Source organism: Ambystoma mexicanum, chromosome 8 (assembly GCF_040938575.1).
Source record: "Ambystoma mexicanum isolate Mex_15411 chromosome 8, UKY_AmexF1_1, whole genome shotgun sequence".
Classification (NCBI taxonomy): Eukaryota; Metazoa; Chordata; class Amphibia; order Caudata; family Ambystomatidae; genus Ambystoma; species Ambystoma mexicanum.
This window is the reverse complement of record NC_090929.1, coordinates 463,983,020-464,003,256: the sequence shown is the minus strand read 5'-3', so window position 1 is coordinate 464,003,256 and position 20,237 is coordinate 463,983,020. Positions and strand designations below refer to the sequence as shown.

The following is a 20,237-nucleotide window of genomic DNA, read 5'->3' as shown; positions in this document are numbered from 1 at the left end:
GCTATAGGGCCCCTGCCACCCCTTGACAATACTCTCTTGAAATTGGATTTACTCTCCAATTCTGAAAATTGGGGGTGAAATACTCCCACACCAAAATCCTATATGGATCACTGGGCAGAATGTTGCAATATCATAGTGAAATGGATAAAGTAATTCCTTATGGAAAGAACAGGACCTATCTGGCTAACCCCCAGAGATCAAACTCCCACAATTTAGACTGCAGAGTTATGCAATGATAGCAAATAAATCACCTATACGTTTCTGTATATATATATATATATATATATGACAATGCATTACTTACCGTAAAAGCATTTCTGATGGTTGTATCTGCTTAGATTCACATGCTGTGCATAGGTCCGACATCCAGTGGTCACTGCGGAGTATTGCATTTTGTTTTTCGTAGTCGAAAAAGGGGACGTCGACAAGGCGTGTCTGTAACACTATCCCTATAGTGACGTGCGTTGTACCCACACTCCCTCACGCGTCGAGGTCCCTCTGTTTGTATTTTTCTGCCCTGAGGGAGCCTTCTAGACGTGAGTGAGTACAGAAAAGAGAGAAATATAGAAAAGGATGTCTATGTTCCTTCCATCCGAGCGGGGAGGAAGGGTGGGTGCATGTGAATCTAAGCAGATACAACCATCAGAAATGCTTTTACGGTAAGTAATGCATTGTCTTCTGATGTTTGTTAATCTGCTTAGAATCACATGCTGTGCATAGACTAGCGAGCAGTACCCGGAGTTGACGGTGGGTTATGAGAAGTAACAGTAGAGAAAAGATGTCTTAATACTGCCTGTCCCACCTGGGAGTCAGATCTAGAATGTGCATCTAGACAGTAGTGTTTTGTAAAGGTGTGCACAGAACTCCAGGTAGCCGCTTTGCAGATGGACTCAAGGGGAACATTTGCAATGAACGCTATGGAAGCCCCAGTGCCTCGAGTGGAATGTGCTCTTGGCTTGAAGGGTAGTTCTCTCTTAGCAAGAGTGCAACAGAGAGTGATGCATTGCACAATCCATCTAGATATAGTGGACTTTGAAACTGCATCTCCTTCTCTTCCTGCTGCCACAGAGACAAAGAACTGATTAGTCTTTCTCAGTGGTCTGGTTCTTTCCATGTAGAACATGACAGCTCTGCGTACATCTAGTGTATGCAGACTTTTTTCTCCCAAGCTGGAAGGGTTTTGAAAGAACGTTGGTAGTTCTATTGACTGCTTTACATGAAATTTCGAGATGAATTTTGGTGCAAACCTTGGGTGTGTGCATAGAACCACCTTATCCTTGTGAACTGTTACGAAGGGGTCTAGTACAGAAAGAGCCTGTAGTTCACTTACTCTCCTAATGGAGGTGATAGCTATTAGGAAAGCAGTCTTAAGAGTGAGGTCCTTAAGAGTTGCCTTGTGCATGGGTTCGAAAGGAGGGCCCATGAGTCTAGAAAGTACCACATTTAAGTCCCATCCGGGAGCTGGGTTAGCTATCGGAGGGTGTATTCTCTTTACCCCCTCCATGAAGGCCTTGATAACTGGTATCTTCCACCACGACACTTTAAGTTGGGAAGTGGTGTATGCAGAAAGTGCCGCTAGGTGGACTTTAATGGAATTGAACACTAGACCTGAATCCAGTAAATGGGTCAAGTACAGAACAATGTTAGTGGGAGAGCAGTCAACCGGGTTGATGCTCTTACCTCTACACCAGATGACAAATCTTTTCCACTTGCTAGAATAGCAGTGGCGAGTATTAGGTTTTCTGGCTTCCCTGATGATGTCCATACATCTCTGCGGGAGTTGTAAATGTCCAAATTCTATGATCTCAGGAGCCAGGCTGCTAAGTTCATGGTCTGAGGGCATGGATGCAGTGTCCTGCCCTTGTCCTGTGACAGCATGTTGTACGGGCAGGGAAGTTTCACTGGGGGAGATAGGGACATCTCCATCAAGTGAGCGAACCATGGCTGCCGGGCCCACATTGGGGCCACTAGTATCATGGTAACCTGCTCCTGGTGCATCTTGTGCACCACTTTGTTGAGAAGGGGAGTCGGGGGGGAAAGGCGTAAACAAATTTCCCTGACCATTGAATCGACAGACCGTTCCCCTTGGACTGGTTCTGGGGGTACCTGGAGGCGTAACTTTGGCATTGTGAGTTCTCCAGGGTTGCAAACAGGTCTATTTCCGGGAATCCCCATTGCGTGAAGACGTCTAAAACGATGTCTTCGTGCAATTGCCATTCGTACTCTTCGGGCAGGGGGAAGTCTCTGCTGAGTTTGTCTGCTAGCAGATTGAGTTCCCCTGGTACATGTTGTGATAGTAGGAACATGTTGTGTTTGAGAGCCCACTTCCATATATTCTGGGACAGCTTGGACAGTCCTGGAGAGTGAGTGCCCCCTTGCTTGTTGAGGTAGTACATGGCTGTGGTGCTGTCTGTGAGGACCATCACTGTCTTTCCTTGTAAGTGTTCCTGAAAGGCTTTCAGTGCTTTGAACACCGCTAGTAGTTCCAGCAGGTTTATATGCTTGGATGCTAAGCTCGGAGTCCACACTCCGTGAGCAGTCTGATGGGATAGGTGAGCCCCCCATCCTGTAAGGGATGCGTCTGTGGTTAGAGTGGCTTCCACTGCGGGTGTGGCAAAAGTTTTCCCTAATAACAGGTTTTCTTTTGTCCACCACCGTAGCGAGAGAACCAAGGCCTGCGAGACCACCACTAGATTGTCCCATTGTCCGCTGGCCTGACACCACTGGCTGTAGAGCCACTCTTGCATTGGGCGCATGCGCAGGCGCGCGTGAGGTACCAAATAAATACATGACGCCATCATCCCTAGCAAGCGCATTGCTTTGCGTACCGTCACCTCTCGACCTGCCACATAATGGGGGATCTGAAACATCATGTTTTGGACCCTCTCGTTGGAGGGGAAGACGAGGCCGTCCTTTGTTCGAATTAGAGCCCCTAGGAATTGTTTGATTTGGCTGGGGTCTAAGCTGGACTTCTTTTCGTTGATGGAGAAGCCCAGTTAGGACAAAAGGTCTACGGTCTTTTGGGTATTGGAGAAGCATGTTTCGTAAAAATCCCCTGTTATGAGCCAGTCGTCGAGGTAAGGGTATACCGAGATGGATAACCTGCGCAGGTGGGCCGCTGCCACTGCCAGTACTTTCGTGAATACCCTTGGTGCAGATGCTATCCCGAAGGGTAGTACTCTGAACTGGTAGTGTTTGTTCTCTATCTTGAACCTGAGTTATTTTCTGTGCGCTGGCAACATTAAAATATGAAAGTATGCATCTTTCATGTCCAGTGTTGTCATGTAATCCCCCTGTGATAACAGTGGGATTACTTCCTGCAAGGTCACCATACGAAACTTTTGGGGTTTGACAAACTTGTTCGCTGGGCGCAGATCTAATACAGGGCACATGGTTAAGTCCTTTTTGGGTACAAGGAAGTACACTGAATAAATACCTTCTGTTACCTGAGATAGGGGGACAGCCTCTATAGCTTCTTTTTTCAGTAGCTCTTCTACTTCTTGAAGAAGAATAGTGAGGTGTTCCGGTGTCATGCGTCGGTTCCGTGGGGGTCTGTACTTCGGGGAACCGTTGAATTCGATGCAGTATCCGTGGGCTATATATATATATATATGCATGGCCCCACTTATGAGACTCATCAAAAGGTATGTGTGACATGCTACAACTGTGTATATGGTACACAAATCATTTTCCAAATGACCACCAGGATGGACTTCTGGATGACTAATGACAACCTAAAAATAAACCCAGAAAAGATGGACAACATGCTCTCTTCATCCAACAGCACAGGCAGCAATAGCTTGGCATACAGAAATGGGTATCTGCCAGATAACATCTAAACAGATTATTGACATTCTGATGGACAATGAGCTTACCCTAGAACTACCAACCAACACTGTAGTAACCAAACGGTTCCATCACTTACGCTCTATCAGGCGGATAGTGCATCCCTTACCTTCCCTCAGTCAGAGGATGCTCAACTTCATATAATTGTTTTATTTAAATCTAGAATCTACTATTGCAACAGTGTACATCTTAGAATGCCAGATAACCTTACTTAGAAACTTCAACGCATCCAGAAGATTGTTGAAGACTATGTACAACTCAGACGCGACAGAAGATAACACTTTATGCCAAATCTGAGATCACTCCTTCGGGTAACTATCAAGAACACAAAACACTGACGGTCACCCATAGAGCTCTTCAAGGCAGTGGAGCCAAATCAATCAAAGAAAAGACCATCCAATCCTACCTCAGAGAATGCCGAGATCCAGCAACTAGAATACTCTGAGAAACCATGCGATATGTCAGAAAGATACAGGGGGCATCAGCATTTACAATCACGGCCACATTTTAGAACTCCATCCTGAAGGAAAGTCATACAATCCAGGATCATCTGTACATTGAGGAAAATACTAAACTGATTTTCAATCCTCTTAACGTGCCAAGGCACTTCCTCAGTAATTGTCGACTGGAAGAGCCTACCATAATACGCCCCAGACATCAATTTAGATAATTGGTACTGTAACGTCTTCAAACCAAGCCCCCCCCCATTAAGTAAAAGCATAATTTCTGAGCCCCTAATATAGGGGCTGTCCTCCCTCCCCCCTAGGTCTCAGAGGATGTGCAGGGGAGCACCAGGCTCTTTAAAATAGATGCAGCTTTTCTACTGCTTATATCTTCTATTAAAAGCAGTCACCTTAATTCCTTTCCTTATATTAAGAACAGTCATCTTAATCCCTTTTCAAAGAGTCTGTGGCCGGCCCCCGTGGACATCCTTCAGGCCTCCCTAAGGGGGCCAGCCCCCCCAGTTTGAAGACAACTGACTTAGATCAACCCACGCAGTTGTGACCTCTGGTGCCCAATAATTGCATCCGACTAATTTTTTAGACAGGGAACTCAGGAATATCTGTTTGCATTGTTTCACCCTAATGTTCAATGCAGTCCAAGGCCTAGGGCGATCACTGTATGCCTTATGTGAACGTAGATAAATGGCTCCCATACTATGCAGTGGGAACTCCAACATGTGGAGTTTTCTCCCAGACACCCTTCCTGAGCCCTACCCACCAAGGAACCCCTACTCAAGACTATACCGGGAGAATAAATCTCTATCGCTGTGTACTGGACACCAACTGACACAGGCCCCCTATTTTGCACTTTTCCCGGGATCCTATCTGGTGTTCTCACTCACACACAAAACCTGCCACTGCACACCACCCAATGCCAAAGTTGCCACAAGATGTTGCCCCACAAGTTCCATATCAAAGGGCACCTCTACCGATAAGTCAGACGGATGCTCCAAATGTCTATTGTGGCCTCTTCTAGCCTCCCGCACCAACATTCTCAACTTCTATGCCCAAGCACATCTTATGCAGACCAACTATGCCACCCACCTTTAGAAATGTAAAGACACCTCCCATCAGACTTCAAAAAACACCACACTTTCACCACCAAGTCACAAATCACTCCCCAGCCAACACATCCTATCAGCACAGTCACAGCAGCCTGCCCTCTCGGGACAAAAAGACTCTGTGCAACAGAAAAATAAGGCCAAGAAACAGATCTGCATGCAGAGTGCCAGCCACCGTCTGAGTGCACTAAAACAACAGCTAAGCCAACTGTCCCTCACTTTCCACAAACCTAACCAGTCCTCCCCTGTTTCAGATCTGCTAGAGCACCAGCAAACCATGAAAAAGTTGGTGGTGCGCAAAATAACCCCGAGTACTGGAACATGAGAACAGCGGGCGGAGAGGCACCAAGTAATTTCCATTTGCAGTGGGGATACTAATACTCCCCATTGACTCTTCTCTGCTGAAGTGTGTTTTTAATAGCATTGCTTAGTTTTGAACCATACTGTTGGAAGAGGATAAAGACTTTACTGAAGGTCCAACATCTGTAGAATACAAACCTAAAGTGAATTAATGCTGGATGACTCGCTCCTTGGCAAGTTTCACCTGCTCTCTTTAGATACCCAACTGGAAACATCAGAGTGGAAAAATGTCAAACGGGTTGAGAAGATGGAGCGGGATCCTTTGGTGCACTTCCAAACTAAGAGGCCCGGCCCAAGTGCCTTGAAGAGGCAGGCTTGCATTTCCAGAGCTCTCTCTACTATTTCCCCGGGTTGGCACACCAGGGCAGGGGAGGGGCGTGTCAGCGGGCCTTGTGACTCCTGAAGAGTTAGTCTTACTGTGATCTCTATTCCCGTGGTAAACATGTACTATTTAGCATTTTGAATGCCAAAGAACAAACCCAGCGGCTTTAATTTCTAGTGCAATTGATGTGTACTTGTATGCAAGTAATTGCCTCTCTAGACTCAGTCTCAGAGGGAGCTTGGAAGGATCCCTCTTGTGGGTGGTCTGTGTGTGAAATGCTGGTGCCATGCCTGTCCTTGCACAAAGGTAGTGTAGGGCTAGGCGATATATGGTGTGTTGGAGATATGTCAATATATTTTCAAAAGCGATATAGGATTAGACAATATCGTTCACATTGCGATATGTATATATATATATATGTTACCCATTAAATTAAGATGACAAATCTATATGATAAAATGTCACTTAATGCCTGATTCAGTGCATATAAGGATGTATATCCTACTTGCATTTTTTTGTTAGTATTGCCATTATTGTTGAGATGATGTCCTTTTGAATCAATTTCAATTTTAGGATGAGGTTAACTGACAATGTTAAGAGTTGTGTTTTGCATTTACTGTTCAGAATTAGTACTGGTAGCATCTCACATGTAGTTGGTTTACAACTGAGCATTTAACCCACATAAACAATATAGAGATATATATTGGATATATCCTATTCAGCCCAAAAATATTGAGATATGTCTTTTGATCCATAACGTCCAGCCCTATGGCAGCGGTTACATTTCCTGATCTTGCTGGGCCTAGAGGGCGCTTAAAAGTTGAAAGAGGCGGGAAAAGCGAGCAAACTTGTTTTTTTAAAAACATTTTTTTTTACAAACGCACCCTTAATCCTAGTTGTTATGGTAACCGGGAGATCTTGCCCAGATGCAGACTTTGGTGATTTGTTAGGAACTGTGAAGCCATGGAGAGCTAACCCAGATGTACACTTCAGCGATTTGTTAGAAACTGGATAGCTAGCTCAGATGCACACTTCTGTCATTTGCTAGAAACTGTGGATAGCTAGCTCAGATGCACACTTCTGTGATTTGCTCGAAACTGTGGATAGCTAGCTCAGATGCACACTTCTGTGATTTGCTAGAAACTGTGAAGCCATGGAGAGCTAACCCAGATGTACACTTTGGTGATTTGTTAGAAACTGTGACAAATAGCCCAGATGCATCCTTCAGTGATTTGCTAGAAATTGTGAAGCCATGGTTATTTTCAAAATAAAAGGATGATCCAAACATTCGTCCAAGGCCTAGTCTTGGCAATGGAGACACACTGGAGCCAGTGATGGTCTACAGGACTTGTGACTGCCAGAAGGAAGTGGTGACGTGCAATATACCCCTTCAGTCTGGCAAGCTATACACGGAAGGAGAGGTATTCCAATCATACTAGCTTAGTGCCCTGGGCCCACCTGCTGTCGGCCCTGACCAATGGCTGACCCACCTTGAGGGACAAGGGAGGAGCTGCCAAGTCAACAGTAAGTCTTTTCCTGGCTCCCAGTTGCGTCACAAATGGACAGTCTTGCACTTATAAACCGTTGCCACCTGAGACTGGCCATATTCCTACGAGGGTGCCGCCTTCATATCGCCATTGCCATGCGTTCCATTCTGGGTAACTAAGAAGCAGAGCAGGGAAGTCACAAACCAGACAGAGGGCACTTGGGCCGGCATGAGTTAGTTCAGAAAAGTCGAAAATAACCCTCTTCTCCAGCACTGGAAACTGCTTGCTCCATGCACTGTTATGCTTGTCCAGGGAGCTGGAGAAATAGATACCAAGCGGCTAGAACCACTGCATCAAGGCACTTGGGCCTTACACCTGCAGCTGAGAAAATGACACGTTTCCTGCAAGAGTACCTGCGTCCTGATATGCCAGTCTGATGATCTGAATAAAGCAGGGTCAACACATGAAACATTCATCACGGAGACATTTCACATGTGCACTATGGAATCTCCGGGGTGGGTAATGCCGCCACCCAGCACCAGGATCAAGATGACAAATTAAGCCTGGTTCCTATGGATACACACTTCAACAGTGGATTCAGAGGGCACGGGAGGTATCCCTGCTGTGATGTGTGACCCCTCCCATGTGTATTGCCCCTTTAAGATGTGGGTCCCTCCCAAAGTGCATTGCCCTTTTAAGATGGGCCATGACTGTCATAGCCCAAGCTAATAAAAGGAGCCCCTGCAGGCACGTGCATCAGAACGGCTGCAGACTCCCAAAGAGGAACGACCGAGTGGTCTCTCATTTAGGCCCACAGGCCCACACCATGTGAGCACAGGCCTGCAGGCCATGATGTCGTGCGACCCTCATGCCAGCAAGGTGGCTAAAGTCTGCATGGTCTGGGTATGGCCCGCCCTGCCCCCACATAAAACCGGTTGTTCCCCGGCAACCCCCCTGAGGCACTTGGCCTCTCGGGTGCTGATGCCTGTAGCAGCCAGGGGGCCAGCGTGATTCCATTCGCTGGCCCCCATAGCACCTGCTGCTCTATTTTCATCTCACAGCTAGGGATTTCTGGAACTGATGATTTTTCTGGCTTAACCTAAATCCGACAAAGGAGTTTTTATATTGTCATTTACATTTTTTTTTATTGCTTCATAGCTGTGCCCTAAAAATTGTATACATTGTGTGTGGGTTTTACGTCTCTCAAAGTATGTATCGGCACAGTTCTACTATGCCCTGATCACCATACTGCATCTCTTGACAGGCTTTGACCTCTGCTGGACTCTGCTCGAGAGGGGAGTGTGAAGCATGAGGAAACTTGAATTGCTGGTGGAAGTGTATTTAACAGTGTCATATACTAAGTCTCAAAACTCCCATTATCTGTCCCACTGAGAGTGATGTCACACAAAAAGCTCACGCAAGGAATTCCTAACGACAATCAAGTTGAAAAAAAAAAGTGTAGTGTGTTCACATCCTCTGGCCTATGTGATGGGAAGGAGAACTGCATAGGAGTAAAGCATTAGTAGGTGGGTGGGCCCAAATGGGCATTGTAGGCCAGGTTAGGTGGGCGGGCCCAAATGGACATTGTAGGCCTGGTTAGGTGGGCGGGCCCAAATGGACATTGTAGGCCAGGTTAGGTGGGCGGGCCCAAATGGACATTGTAGGCCAGGTTAGGTGGGCGGGCCCAAATGGACATTGTAGGCCAGGTTAGGTGGGCGGGCCCAAATGGACATTGTACCCACACCCGAGGCAGTGCAGGCAGTACTGCGTGTTATCCTACCATCTTCACAGGCGCCTTTCCTGGACACCTCCACCTTCTTCTTCTGGGCACAAGCAGCTGCCTGCAACTCGCACTGATTGTCATACGTCACACCGTCACTGCCGCATACCGGGAAGTATGGCTGCCGTTCACAACGTGGGCATGCGCATGAGCCGCTCACACACTGGGCGCCGAAGGAACAGATGACACTGCCGCAGGTCTCTAGAGGAGGAAAGAGAACTCATAAGAGGCAACGTGGGAGTGGACTACATAACCACACGAAAACAGCTTTACCCATAATGGTACTCAATCATTATATATATATATATATATATCAAAGCCAATAAAAGCGGCGTTGAACGAAAAACCACCAACTGATATAGAAACAGGGCATGGTCAGTCGCTCAGATGAAACGCTGCTTTAGGGAATATAAGATTTTAGATTTAGTATAAGGGATATACGAGAATCAACAAGAATCTATCAAGCAATCAGGGGCAGGCAAGCTCTCCCCCCTCTAACCTCCCTCAAGCAGACAGCAGGATTCACCGGAAAGCAGGATATGTCACCAAATATCCAGAAGATCCACTAGGGGCGCAAGTGGAGTACACCGGACGGATGCCCTGATTCACTCAATAGCCAGACACTTGCCACAGGAATGGACATGAAATCAACCAGGCTGCTGCCTGTACTGCATAGTAGCATACAAAAAAAAAAAAAAATCACTATCTTCGCTGGTGAAAACCAGCGTTTCAAAAGGCTGTTACTGATAACGCAACAAGAGCACAGGGCATTAACAGTGTTGATTTCTTCCTGCCACCCCTTTCCATGCCCTACTTAATGTGAAAGGTATTTGTACTGCGCACCGTCACCACTGGAGTGGTCCCCAGGTGCTGTGGCAGATCTGAAAAGGAGGGTGTGAAAAAAGGATGTGTAAGGAGTAGTGGGAATGGGAAAGTGAGAGTTGTGATATCCTGTTGGCAGCTTCAGTTCGGTTTGCACGTTCGCTGAGCTTAAGCGCGGTTTTCGGGTCGGTGCAAATTCCCATGTACTGCTGTGCTGGATTATGTGTTGTCAGTCTGTTGTTGCAATGTGGTGAAATATGTGCAGATTGCTGTGCAGAGAGGTGATTGTGTGAGTTTTCTGTATGAGAAGTGTATGCAGAAAGTTGAAGTTTTAGAGTTGGGTTAGCGGTTTTTCCTTACCCCTTTGTCTTTGATAGTGGGAGAAAAGGCCTAGGTTTCACAAAATGGTAGACAATCAGAAAGCACACCTAGATTTGAGAATTCCTATATCATGCGAGAAAAGGCCTAGGTTTCACTTACTGCAATCTCCCTGTGATGCAACCTGCAACTTAGTTTGCTGAGTGCATGCACGCACGTTGAGCTCACACTCGCTGCCGTAGGTGTTTCCATCTGTACCACAGACCGGCTGTGACGAGGCGACGCACTCGGTTGGGCACACACATCTCCCCGTTTCCACTTCGCAGATAGCACCAAACTGGCATTTCCCACAGCGGTCTAAAAAAAGAGCCAAGTGAACAACGCACAAAGGAAGTTAGGGAAAGGGATGGCGAGTTTCACCCAAAACTGGATTCACGTGAAAAGAAACAGTGCAAAAAATAGGTCAAGATTATATGAGGGCATCACAGAACTAAGTGTCAAATAACTTTATTCGGCCTTCAGACCATCAAAGTACATCCTAACACAACACAATAGTTACTTTAATTTAACAATACATCATGTCACATAGTAGAAAAAGAATTTGTTTTTTATTTACACGTAATAATTCTAGATCCCTTAAGTTCTGAGCCAAAATGGTTACCATTTAGTCTTGGACCCTACGGTGTTGAAATTTGCACCAGATAAAGCGGAGTAATGAAAGAGGATCCCAGGTTAAGAGTCCATTACTATCCTACTGTTTGCAGTCCTGCCAGGGTTCCAGCCCTACCCAGAACACCATAGGCCACCCTTGGATACCAAAATTCCAGTTTGACAGAGTCACAGGCATTGTCGCCCTCAATGTGCATTCTGTGGCAGCACAAAATAGCTTCCCTGGACACAAAGGTACAGGCCCTTAAAGTACAAAGCCAATGCAGACATTTATTTGAGAGTGCTTCCCTCGATTCTCGCTGATTGGGAGACCATTTCTGTACCCCATGTAGAAATACGGTGGCCCTCCTTGCCCCTCTACCCCCGTGCCCAAGGTCTTGACGGCCGATCGTGCTTTCCCTAGGGGAGGGTCTATGTGCTCTGTTTTGAACCAAACTGGGACCTTGGATTCCCACTATGTTTGTGGCCCGATTGAACCCCTACAGTGATCATAGTTTCGCATTAGGATCCTCATTGGCTTACCTGCACACATTCTGCTGAGTTATTTGCTTGTCATTGGCTTGTATCACGTGAGTCTTATTAGTCTTGCATTTGTTAGGGGTCTGAGAGCATGTCACATTTTCAGATATGCGGAATGGCCTTTTCTTCTGGGGGCAGTGTATCAGATATTTATCTTCTCTGGATGTTCCCGGGGTAGATTGTAGGACTTCTTTACATCAAGTGGGCCTGTTCTGAAGTCCCCATGGGTCCCCCTCCTTCCCTCTCTTGGGCTTCTATCAAAACCAATAATAGTCTTTTGATGTCTGCGAGTTCGGACAGCACTTGTTTGCAATTGCATCCCTGGGCAAAGCGATCCTCCTTAAGTAAAAGGTCAGAGTTAGATTGGGTGTGTTTTATCGTTTGCTTGGAGCCCCTTAATTGGGTTAAGCAGAGAAAAGAGCTGTTCCCTGAACACATGTTCATCATGTTCTCGCTCCAGGTACTGCTAATGAAGGGGGGCTTGTCTTCAGGCACAGCGTCATCCTTCATATCCATTTGGGTTAATGGGTCAGGAGGCTGGCTTTCACAGCAAAGGTAGATGGAATATTGTCCATTAGAATTGAAACTGGCACAGGTGTAGACTCAAGTCCCAAGCAGTTGCCCTTGGGTGTGATATTAGGTGGCAGCCCCCTCACCCCCCGAGACCGAGAGGGTATCAGCTGGTAGGGGAGACTGGACAAGCGACTGCAGCCACTGATGGTCGTGGCACCAACCCATAGCCAGTGACCACTGGTATGGGTTGTAAGGTAGTCATGCTCGTGGGAACCATAAAGGTGACAGAGTTTGTCAGACAGAGAGGGTTTGGCCGGAGACGTAAACAAAGTTCAATTTCCGCTGCAGATGTCTGCATTATTGTCAGGGCAAATAGAGGGTCCTAAAGCGACCAACAGACCTTCTTTTGTCATTGATAAGTCTTGGATTTTGGTTACAGGATTTCCTTCAGGACATACACCGATCAGACTCCCCCCCACCAGACTGTTATTTGTCTCTGCTCCATGATGGACTCCAAAATTGTTTGGCGCCTTACCCCCCCTCCCCCCTCCTCTACCCCACCTGAAAAAATCTTGATTGGACCCGAAAAACTGATGCATTTCCTTGATTAGGGAATAGGCTTCTCTCACAAATTTAATGGGGCTGTGACATTTTTCTACAGAGACAGTATCAGTGTTGATATCGCACTCCGTGCCATGTCGAGGGGGGCGAGTTCCCAATTTATGTCTCACAGTTAAGATTTTACGATTGGGCTCTGTGCAGGCTTGCATGGTTGGCAAATAATGAGCTGTATGGGGTGGGGATGTAGGGAGATGGAAAAAAAGTTCAACACCTCTGTGCGAGGTATTCAATGGGCTCACACAGTGAGATCGAAACAGCCACTACAGACCCCAGCCCAGCTTACTCCACTCTCACCGCATGAAGCGCTTCCAACTAGGGCTCCTCAATTGCCTTGTTGGGAAAGTCCAAGGCATGGGCCAGAGATGTAAATTCTTCACCTGGTCTGGAGGCTGCACACCCTGCTTTCGCAGAATACCCGGCGGGAGAGCAACAGCCGTCCCCTTGATCCCCAAGGGCTTCGGCACTGCGGGTGCTGATGAAGGCTTTGAAGAAGGGGTTGTGGCTAGACCCACACAACTTACGGTGGCCCTCCTGGGCATAAAACACTGAACATTCGGGCTGCAACACCGTGCCCTTGATCCCTGCTGTCTTTGGCCTTGTGGTTGCTGCTGAAGGCTTTGAGGAAGAAGGGGGCATGGCCTAGCCCCAAACAACTTACAGTGGCCCTCCTGGGCAAAAAACCACTAAAAATGCGGGCCGCATCCCCACGCCCTTCATCTCTGGGGGCTTCGGGGCTGCGGGTGCTGCTGAAGGCTCAGAAGAAGAAGCTAACAGAGGGAGATGTTGCAGGCCAGGATACAGGACACGGACCATTGCTGAGAGATGAGAGCCCCAAAACTGGAACAGTAGGTAATGCTGCATGGTAGGATTGGAGCGAATACAATACAGGGGTGCATGATTGTCTCATCTTTAATTATGTGCAAGTAAAACTATTATTGCATGCTCATAAAATATGCGCCCAGGCACCGTCACTCATCATAGCCCTCACATCCCTAATATAACCCTGTTGGGGCAATGACTGAGATGGAAGAGTCTCGAGCTGTATGGGTCCAGGATCACTATGCTGGCGATGCCCTGCATTGTGACTCTATATTGCTTGCTTTCAATGTATTGGCCTGATGTCCACGCATTTGCAAGGGGCTTCGGAGTTACGCCCAACAGTCAAAACTAGCCACGAGGGGATGATCAAACCCCAAAGGCGCAAGGGGGCGTTTGAAAGAGCGCCCAGGCCCCCCGACCCCCACTCACCCATCAGAATACAGCTGCCCTTATCTGCTCGCTGGGAGTGCACTTGATTAAGTTGGTGTTGGCCGCGCGCGCGCGCGGTGTCAGGGACAGCTCGGTGGCGTGTGATTATGGCGAAGACCTCTCTCCATAATGAGGTGTCAGCAGAGCTGGTAAAATATATATATAAAATGGAAGAGCCTCTCTGCTCAGCGCAGGGAATCTGCTGACCCGGGATGGAGGCAGTGCCGAGATAACAAGCGATAAATCTAGTTGCACGCGAGGGCGATGCCGGATTCTAAATAAAGAGGTGGCGGCAAGGAGCCGGGCAGAGGTCGGCGAGGAAAGAGGTGGGTGAGAGGAGGACAGGGGCGGGCTCAAAGAGCCGGGTTCAGTAGGGGCGGGGGAGGGTAAAACGGGGAGATGAGATAGAAGGGGTGTCGGGTGGGGGCAATGGGGACCCTCGCTGTCAGTGGAGAAACTTTGCTGAAAATGTTGGGGGGGGACATGACATCGGAAGGAAAGGTGCTACATTGAAATGAATGGGGACAAAATAGTGTGCCATGAAAGTTGGGGGGGACAAACACCCCTGCTGCCCCCCTAAAATTACGCCCATGCTCGCTGTGAGAATAAGGTGAGTGGGCTGCAGTCAAGTAGGGTGACCAGATTTTCAAGATGAAAAACGGCCAAAACATTAAAAAAAGGACTACCTAGTCATGCCCACACCCAGATTTCCCTGTCCGTACCCCCCCCCCCCGCCCCAATGCCCCCCCCCCCACCCCCACAGCAATCTTGTATATTATTTGTGCTGTTTTGACTGTGGATGTAATTATGTGAATACGAAAGGAGCAGTTGTTGGGATTTATACGACAGGCCCTGCTGTCATTTCTCAGCTGTGTGGCGCAATGCGTTTATGCATATGGCTGCTACCAGAAAGGTTGGGAGTTCGAGCCCGTCCTTCCAGTGAACATTCTTCTCGTTTATTTAGAAAAGAAGTGGTGTTGTTTAAGAGGTCGCCGGGACCCTCGCCCTTCCTTTATGAAAAACGGGGACGTGCTTCTTTTTAAATAAAAACATTTCTCAGGAAAGGGGGGGCAGGGCCAAATCTTGGGACAGTCCGACAAAACTGGGACGTCTGGCCACCCTGTAGGCAAGGGAGCCAGGCAACAGCAGCTCAGTAAAAAGAGCTTCAGAGAGGCGAGAAGGCAACCTCTCTGATGTTAGTTTATGGTACGTCACAAGCAGTTGTGTCTGTGGGGGTGGGTCACAGGTGGCATTGGTCCCCCTTTCATAATGCCCAGCCTCCCCTATCCTGCAGCAGGAGACCCAGAGCTGGAGAGTAGGGTCTTATCTATGTAGGACAGCCAGACTCGTTGCCCTCGACCATTGGTATTCAATCTTCTTCATACTGCCCCCCGCCGAGTAAAAATATGGTTTCTAGGTCCTCTTTAAAAAATAAGCACATTTTCTGTTGCTTATATTTTCTATTATAAATAGTCACCATAATCCCTTTTTATATTAAAACCAGTCATCTTAATCCCTTTTCAAAGAGTCTTCCCCCTCACCCCCCACCCCGTTGGACATCCTTCGGGCCGTCCCTGTTTGAAGACCACTGCCCTAGACCCAGTGCTTTTCATCTAGAGTCTAATGGATTGTTTTAAGTTTATGTGGCATGTCATTTTGTGCATAAGTACCTTTAACATAACATACCAAAATATGCCATGTTTTGATGCTACTGTGACCTAGATTTGCTCGATCCTAGCTGGAATAGTTGATATATTACATTTTCATAGCGCTTCATGACCGAGTTCTCCTGTTTCTAAGCGCTGTCACGGTAGGTGATATTACTACAAGATGTAATGCGATTCAATTTCTCGACCTCCGAAGGACAAAGGGCCGATTGCACCCTGCCAACACTTCCAAGTTAGAAAACTGAGGCTGGCACCTGCCAAAGTTGAACTTTTAATTAACTCTGAGCCATCCACGCTATGTTGTTTAATCAACTGTGCAGCGAAAAAGAAACATATCTACCCACCACCCTCTCCAGTATCATGTCCTTTTTAAAAAATAAAAATATAACACGAATATTATAACATTTAAACGAAGAGTACCCTGGCCTATTTCTCCTACTTCCGAGCACTGTCATAGGCGCTTTATCAATGAGAAATATAACCCACAGAGTCCAGCCATTACCAAGAGCTGCCGGTATGCAGATTTAAGAAGAAATAGGTAAGGCAGCTCAGTGGGTTAAGTGCTCAATGCAGAGATCTTGGTCTGATCTGCAGGTCTCAATTTGAATGCTGGCAAGGTCAACTCATCCTTTTCGTCCTTCTGAGGTCGTTAAATGAGTACTCATTTCGGGTAGGCAGTGATCATTGTATATAAAAGTCCTCTATGTAAATCTCTTTGGTGAAGCAATTATGTGATAAACAGATGATTGAAAAATACCCACATGTTAGCATCGGAAATGCCAAACAAAGGCTTAGAATAATGTTGGTCTTTGATTAGTGTCCGTTTCGGTATGACTGCCATGACTCTTATTCAACTTAAGGCATGCCCATGTAAAAATCCTATCTCAGCGTTTCTTTGCTTCCATGAGATGGGTACAAATCTCATCTTTATAGCGGCACCTCTGAAGCGGAGTTCCCAGCTTGCTAGGAACAAAAACAGGACTCATCTATAAATTGATTTTCCATAAATAAGGGCAGGCGAGGTATGGAACGGGGTGGGAGGGCACATTTCACTGGGTGTGAGGAATATTGTTGTGCCCGCCCACCAGGTCCTCACCCGCTGCATTCAGCAATCACAGACCTGTATATACTTTGGGCACTGTGGCGAAGCAGAAGAGCGACTCTGACAACAATGGGGCATGGTATAGAGGGGTTCATTCAAATAAAAGGAAAACAAACCTGGGCCCATCACTATGAGGGAAATTCCCTGCCTTCTAAAACAAAAACATTTGAGTAATCTCTCCCCCTGCTCGCCCGGCTATATCCTGTCTTCTCTGGCCCCTTTCACTCTCTTTTTCTCTGTACCCTGATGCTCACCGTCTTCAGCGCATTTACAAACGGACAGATAAATAAAACTAATGCTGCGCGTCGTCGTAGTACAAAATAAAGAGTCCCGAGCCCATATTCCTAGTTACTATCTGGCCCTACCACTTTAGAAAACCAAACTAAAAAGAAAAGGAGGCTTGCACAACAGTTTCGTAATGGGCTTCTGCTTGGCCCAGCTCTAAGAGGACTTATTATCAGTCCCAAAGTTCCATTAGAGCGTCCTTACACAATGCACTGTCCTTGTGTGTAGATAGTTACATTTATAAATGTCCAGGCCTTGAGAAAGCAATCGGACCCTGCAATCTGTCGATTTTGTAAGAACGATAAGGTGGAAACTAGCTGTCATTTGTTGTTAGAATGCAGCTCGTTAAAAGAGGCTATGCTAAAACACCTAACAAGAGCCTTAACTAATTATTCAACTTTAGATGAAAACGAACTCTGGGCACTGCTCACAAGCAGGGAGGATCCCAGATGTGTGATTGGGGTTACCCAGTTTCTAAGACATTTGGATTTGAACAACGGAGAACTTCTGGGAGAGACGGTCAATACTTAACTTGACTATCTACATCAGGAGAACTGGAGTGTCAAGTGGTCTTGAACATAGCCTTTTTTTAAACATGTTAATTGTAAAAATTGCTATGCAAATAAATCAATTAACAAAAAAAAATCTTCTAGACAGTGCTCTCGTCTGTCTCTCTGGGAAAAGACAAAGTCTTCCTCCTTTGTTGGTCTGCTGTTTGCCACTTGCTAAATCCTTCCAGGATCACTTCAGCTTTTTACCAGTAGCAAAATCCCTCCAGGATTATTTTGCACATACTTTTCTGTTTTCTGCCTTTGTGGCCCTGGGACTCACCAAAGCTCTGCGGCTCTTTGGTAGGATTACCGGTTCTCGGTCCAATTACTTTCATACACTTGTTGTCTTCCCCAGCCTTGATACGAAGCACACTCATACCTTCCACTCCCTGGTTCACAGGACGCGTGTCTATATAATTCTTTCACTTTCTGATACTGTAAACGACTTCGCCAACTTTCATAGACAGTGTTTGTATTTATTTCTCTCTGATTTACTTGGGTCTCATGCCCGTTCCACTCTTTCCGGGTTTCACAATCACCACAACTTTTCCAGCCTTGATATGCAATATTTGCATCTCCTGCACTCCATATTACTTTGGTCTTGGGCCTGTTGAGGTTTCCCAGCTACTCGTAGCATGAAAGGATTTAGCAGACTTTGACCCCACAGTTTACAGCCCTTGTTGGCGTCCTCCTGGTGGGAACGCTTGCTTCCCTCTTTCTGCTTATCTCACTAGTAGCTGCACTCGCTATGTGGAGCTCAGGGAGTTGGGCTCCTTGCTTCTTCCTGGTATCAGCGTCGGTTGCTGGGCAACAAGCCCACCACTGTGTGCTAGTGGTCGCGCCACCAGAAAAGACGGTTTGATTCCAATCTAGGCTCATTTCCTGAACGCTGCTTCCTGCTTGAACAGCATACCCACTTCCTAGCCTCCACTTACTGGGTTTCGCTCCCTCTATGCCACCACTGGCTTGGAGTAGCTTACCTCTGCGTATCGTGGATTCCCCTTCCTCCGTATGAGTCCCGCACGGCGTTGGAGGTCTCCCTCCATTCACGCTTATTTTTTGAACGCACATCATCGCAATAAAAAAAAGTGTGTCCTCCTTCCGTTAAGGCAGCCTTCAGATGAAAGTCGTTATTACCAGAAGCCAACAGGGTGGAAGGAGGATTGCTGGTAGTTGTAGTTAAAATCGGAGAACAAAACAGTTCTTTCAAGTACCATGTAGGTAGGACAATTTAGTCTGTTCGGGAGGTCATCATTTGACTGGGAGTCCTTGTCCCCAAGAGGGGAGTCAATCCCAGTGAGGTCCCACTTGACCAGACCACTAGGGAGGGTATTGTGGAGCAGGCTCACCTCCCTAGCCTCACATGGGGGTATCTCCCCTAGGGGGGAGAAGAGATGAATTTTCGTCACAGGGGGGCAACACAAGGTACATAGACAAACGGCATGGGGTGACCAATCAATAGCTATAAGGGGCCCCCAGACCTTCGGATGAGGACCCTGCGATCCTAATCCATCTTCTGAAATCTCAATTCAGAGCTTTTTCCTTCCCTGATTTTGACATTCAGCTTTGTTGAATGCCTTAGATGCTATTCTAATGTTGTAATCCCTCCCACTGTATTGCATTGCCTTTAGAAGATATGCATTGTCGGTTGGGGACATTTTGCCCTAAAAAAGGCTCTGTTGACCTGTTTCAACAAAAACACTGACCACCCTAAGAAGTGCAACTTAAAAACTAAACCACCATTGGCAAAGCTTCGGTACAGGCCTTGCAAAGACTAAGGAGTGAGGGAACTGGGAAGTGGTGTGGAGTGAGAAAAAGAGGGTGTGAGAAAAAGATGGGTGGCGAGAGTGAAATTAATGAGGTAAAGTGAGGCGCTTCCATGATGCTGCCTGCAGATGAATGAGCAAGCAGAGGGAGTGTGGTTTAGTGCAAAGGGAGGAACAAAATCCACCACTAAAATTTTCTTTGTAGCAGTTCAGATGTACAAAAACCCATTTTAATTTATCAGGTGAATTCCATTATTAAAACCTATGTTACTAACTGGAGCCATTAGAAAGTATTTGGCAACAAGAAAGCAGAATGTCCAGCGGGAAACCTTGCCTATAAGTAAAATAAAATGACACAGCAGAGGCTGATCATGGGAGGAATATTGCAAGTGGTTGCATGTCAGCTGTGAGGAGCTCATGCTAGTGACACTTCCAGTTGACATCTAAGAAACGCTTACTACTGGATCCAGTAGTAACATGGAATTCACCTGATAAAATACGATGGACCTTTCCGTTTTTTGTATCTAAGGCACTTTGATTTTATAAAAGCAACAACATCATAGACCAGGCCCCATTCACAGCTGATTTAACACATCTACCAGGATCTTTCTTGATAGCGATTCAGGTAATGTAGAGGCAGCCCATCTTTGAGCAAATTGATCCAGTAGGAACCATTTGGAAATAGTCAACTGGAATGTATAGAAGGGCACAATATCTTCGGGAGAAAGGCAGGAGCCAGCAAAGGTTTATTACAGCAATGGTGTGTTATCTCAACTGGTTCCTATTAGATCCAGTTG

The 20,237-nt window shown here is 46.7% G+C and overlaps 1 protein-coding gene across 7 annotated transcripts in view; it reads right to left on the bottom strand.

Moving 5' to 3' along the window:
• The window catches only part of AGRN (agrin), an 835,885-nt gene that overhangs the window by 161,749 nt on the left and 653,899 nt on the right, over positions 1–20,237 (bottom strand). For all 7 annotated transcript variants that reach the window (XM_069610068.1, XM_069610071.1, XM_069610069.1 and 4 more), the window contains 2 exons: positions 10,662–10,856; positions 9,360–9,560 (listed from right to left, as the gene is read on the bottom strand). In XM_069610068.1, the coding sequence (XP_069466169.1) occupies positions 9,360–9,560; positions 10,662–10,856 (396 nt within the window). The remainder of the gene's footprint in view (positions 1–9,359; positions 9,561–10,661; positions 10,857–20,237) is intronic.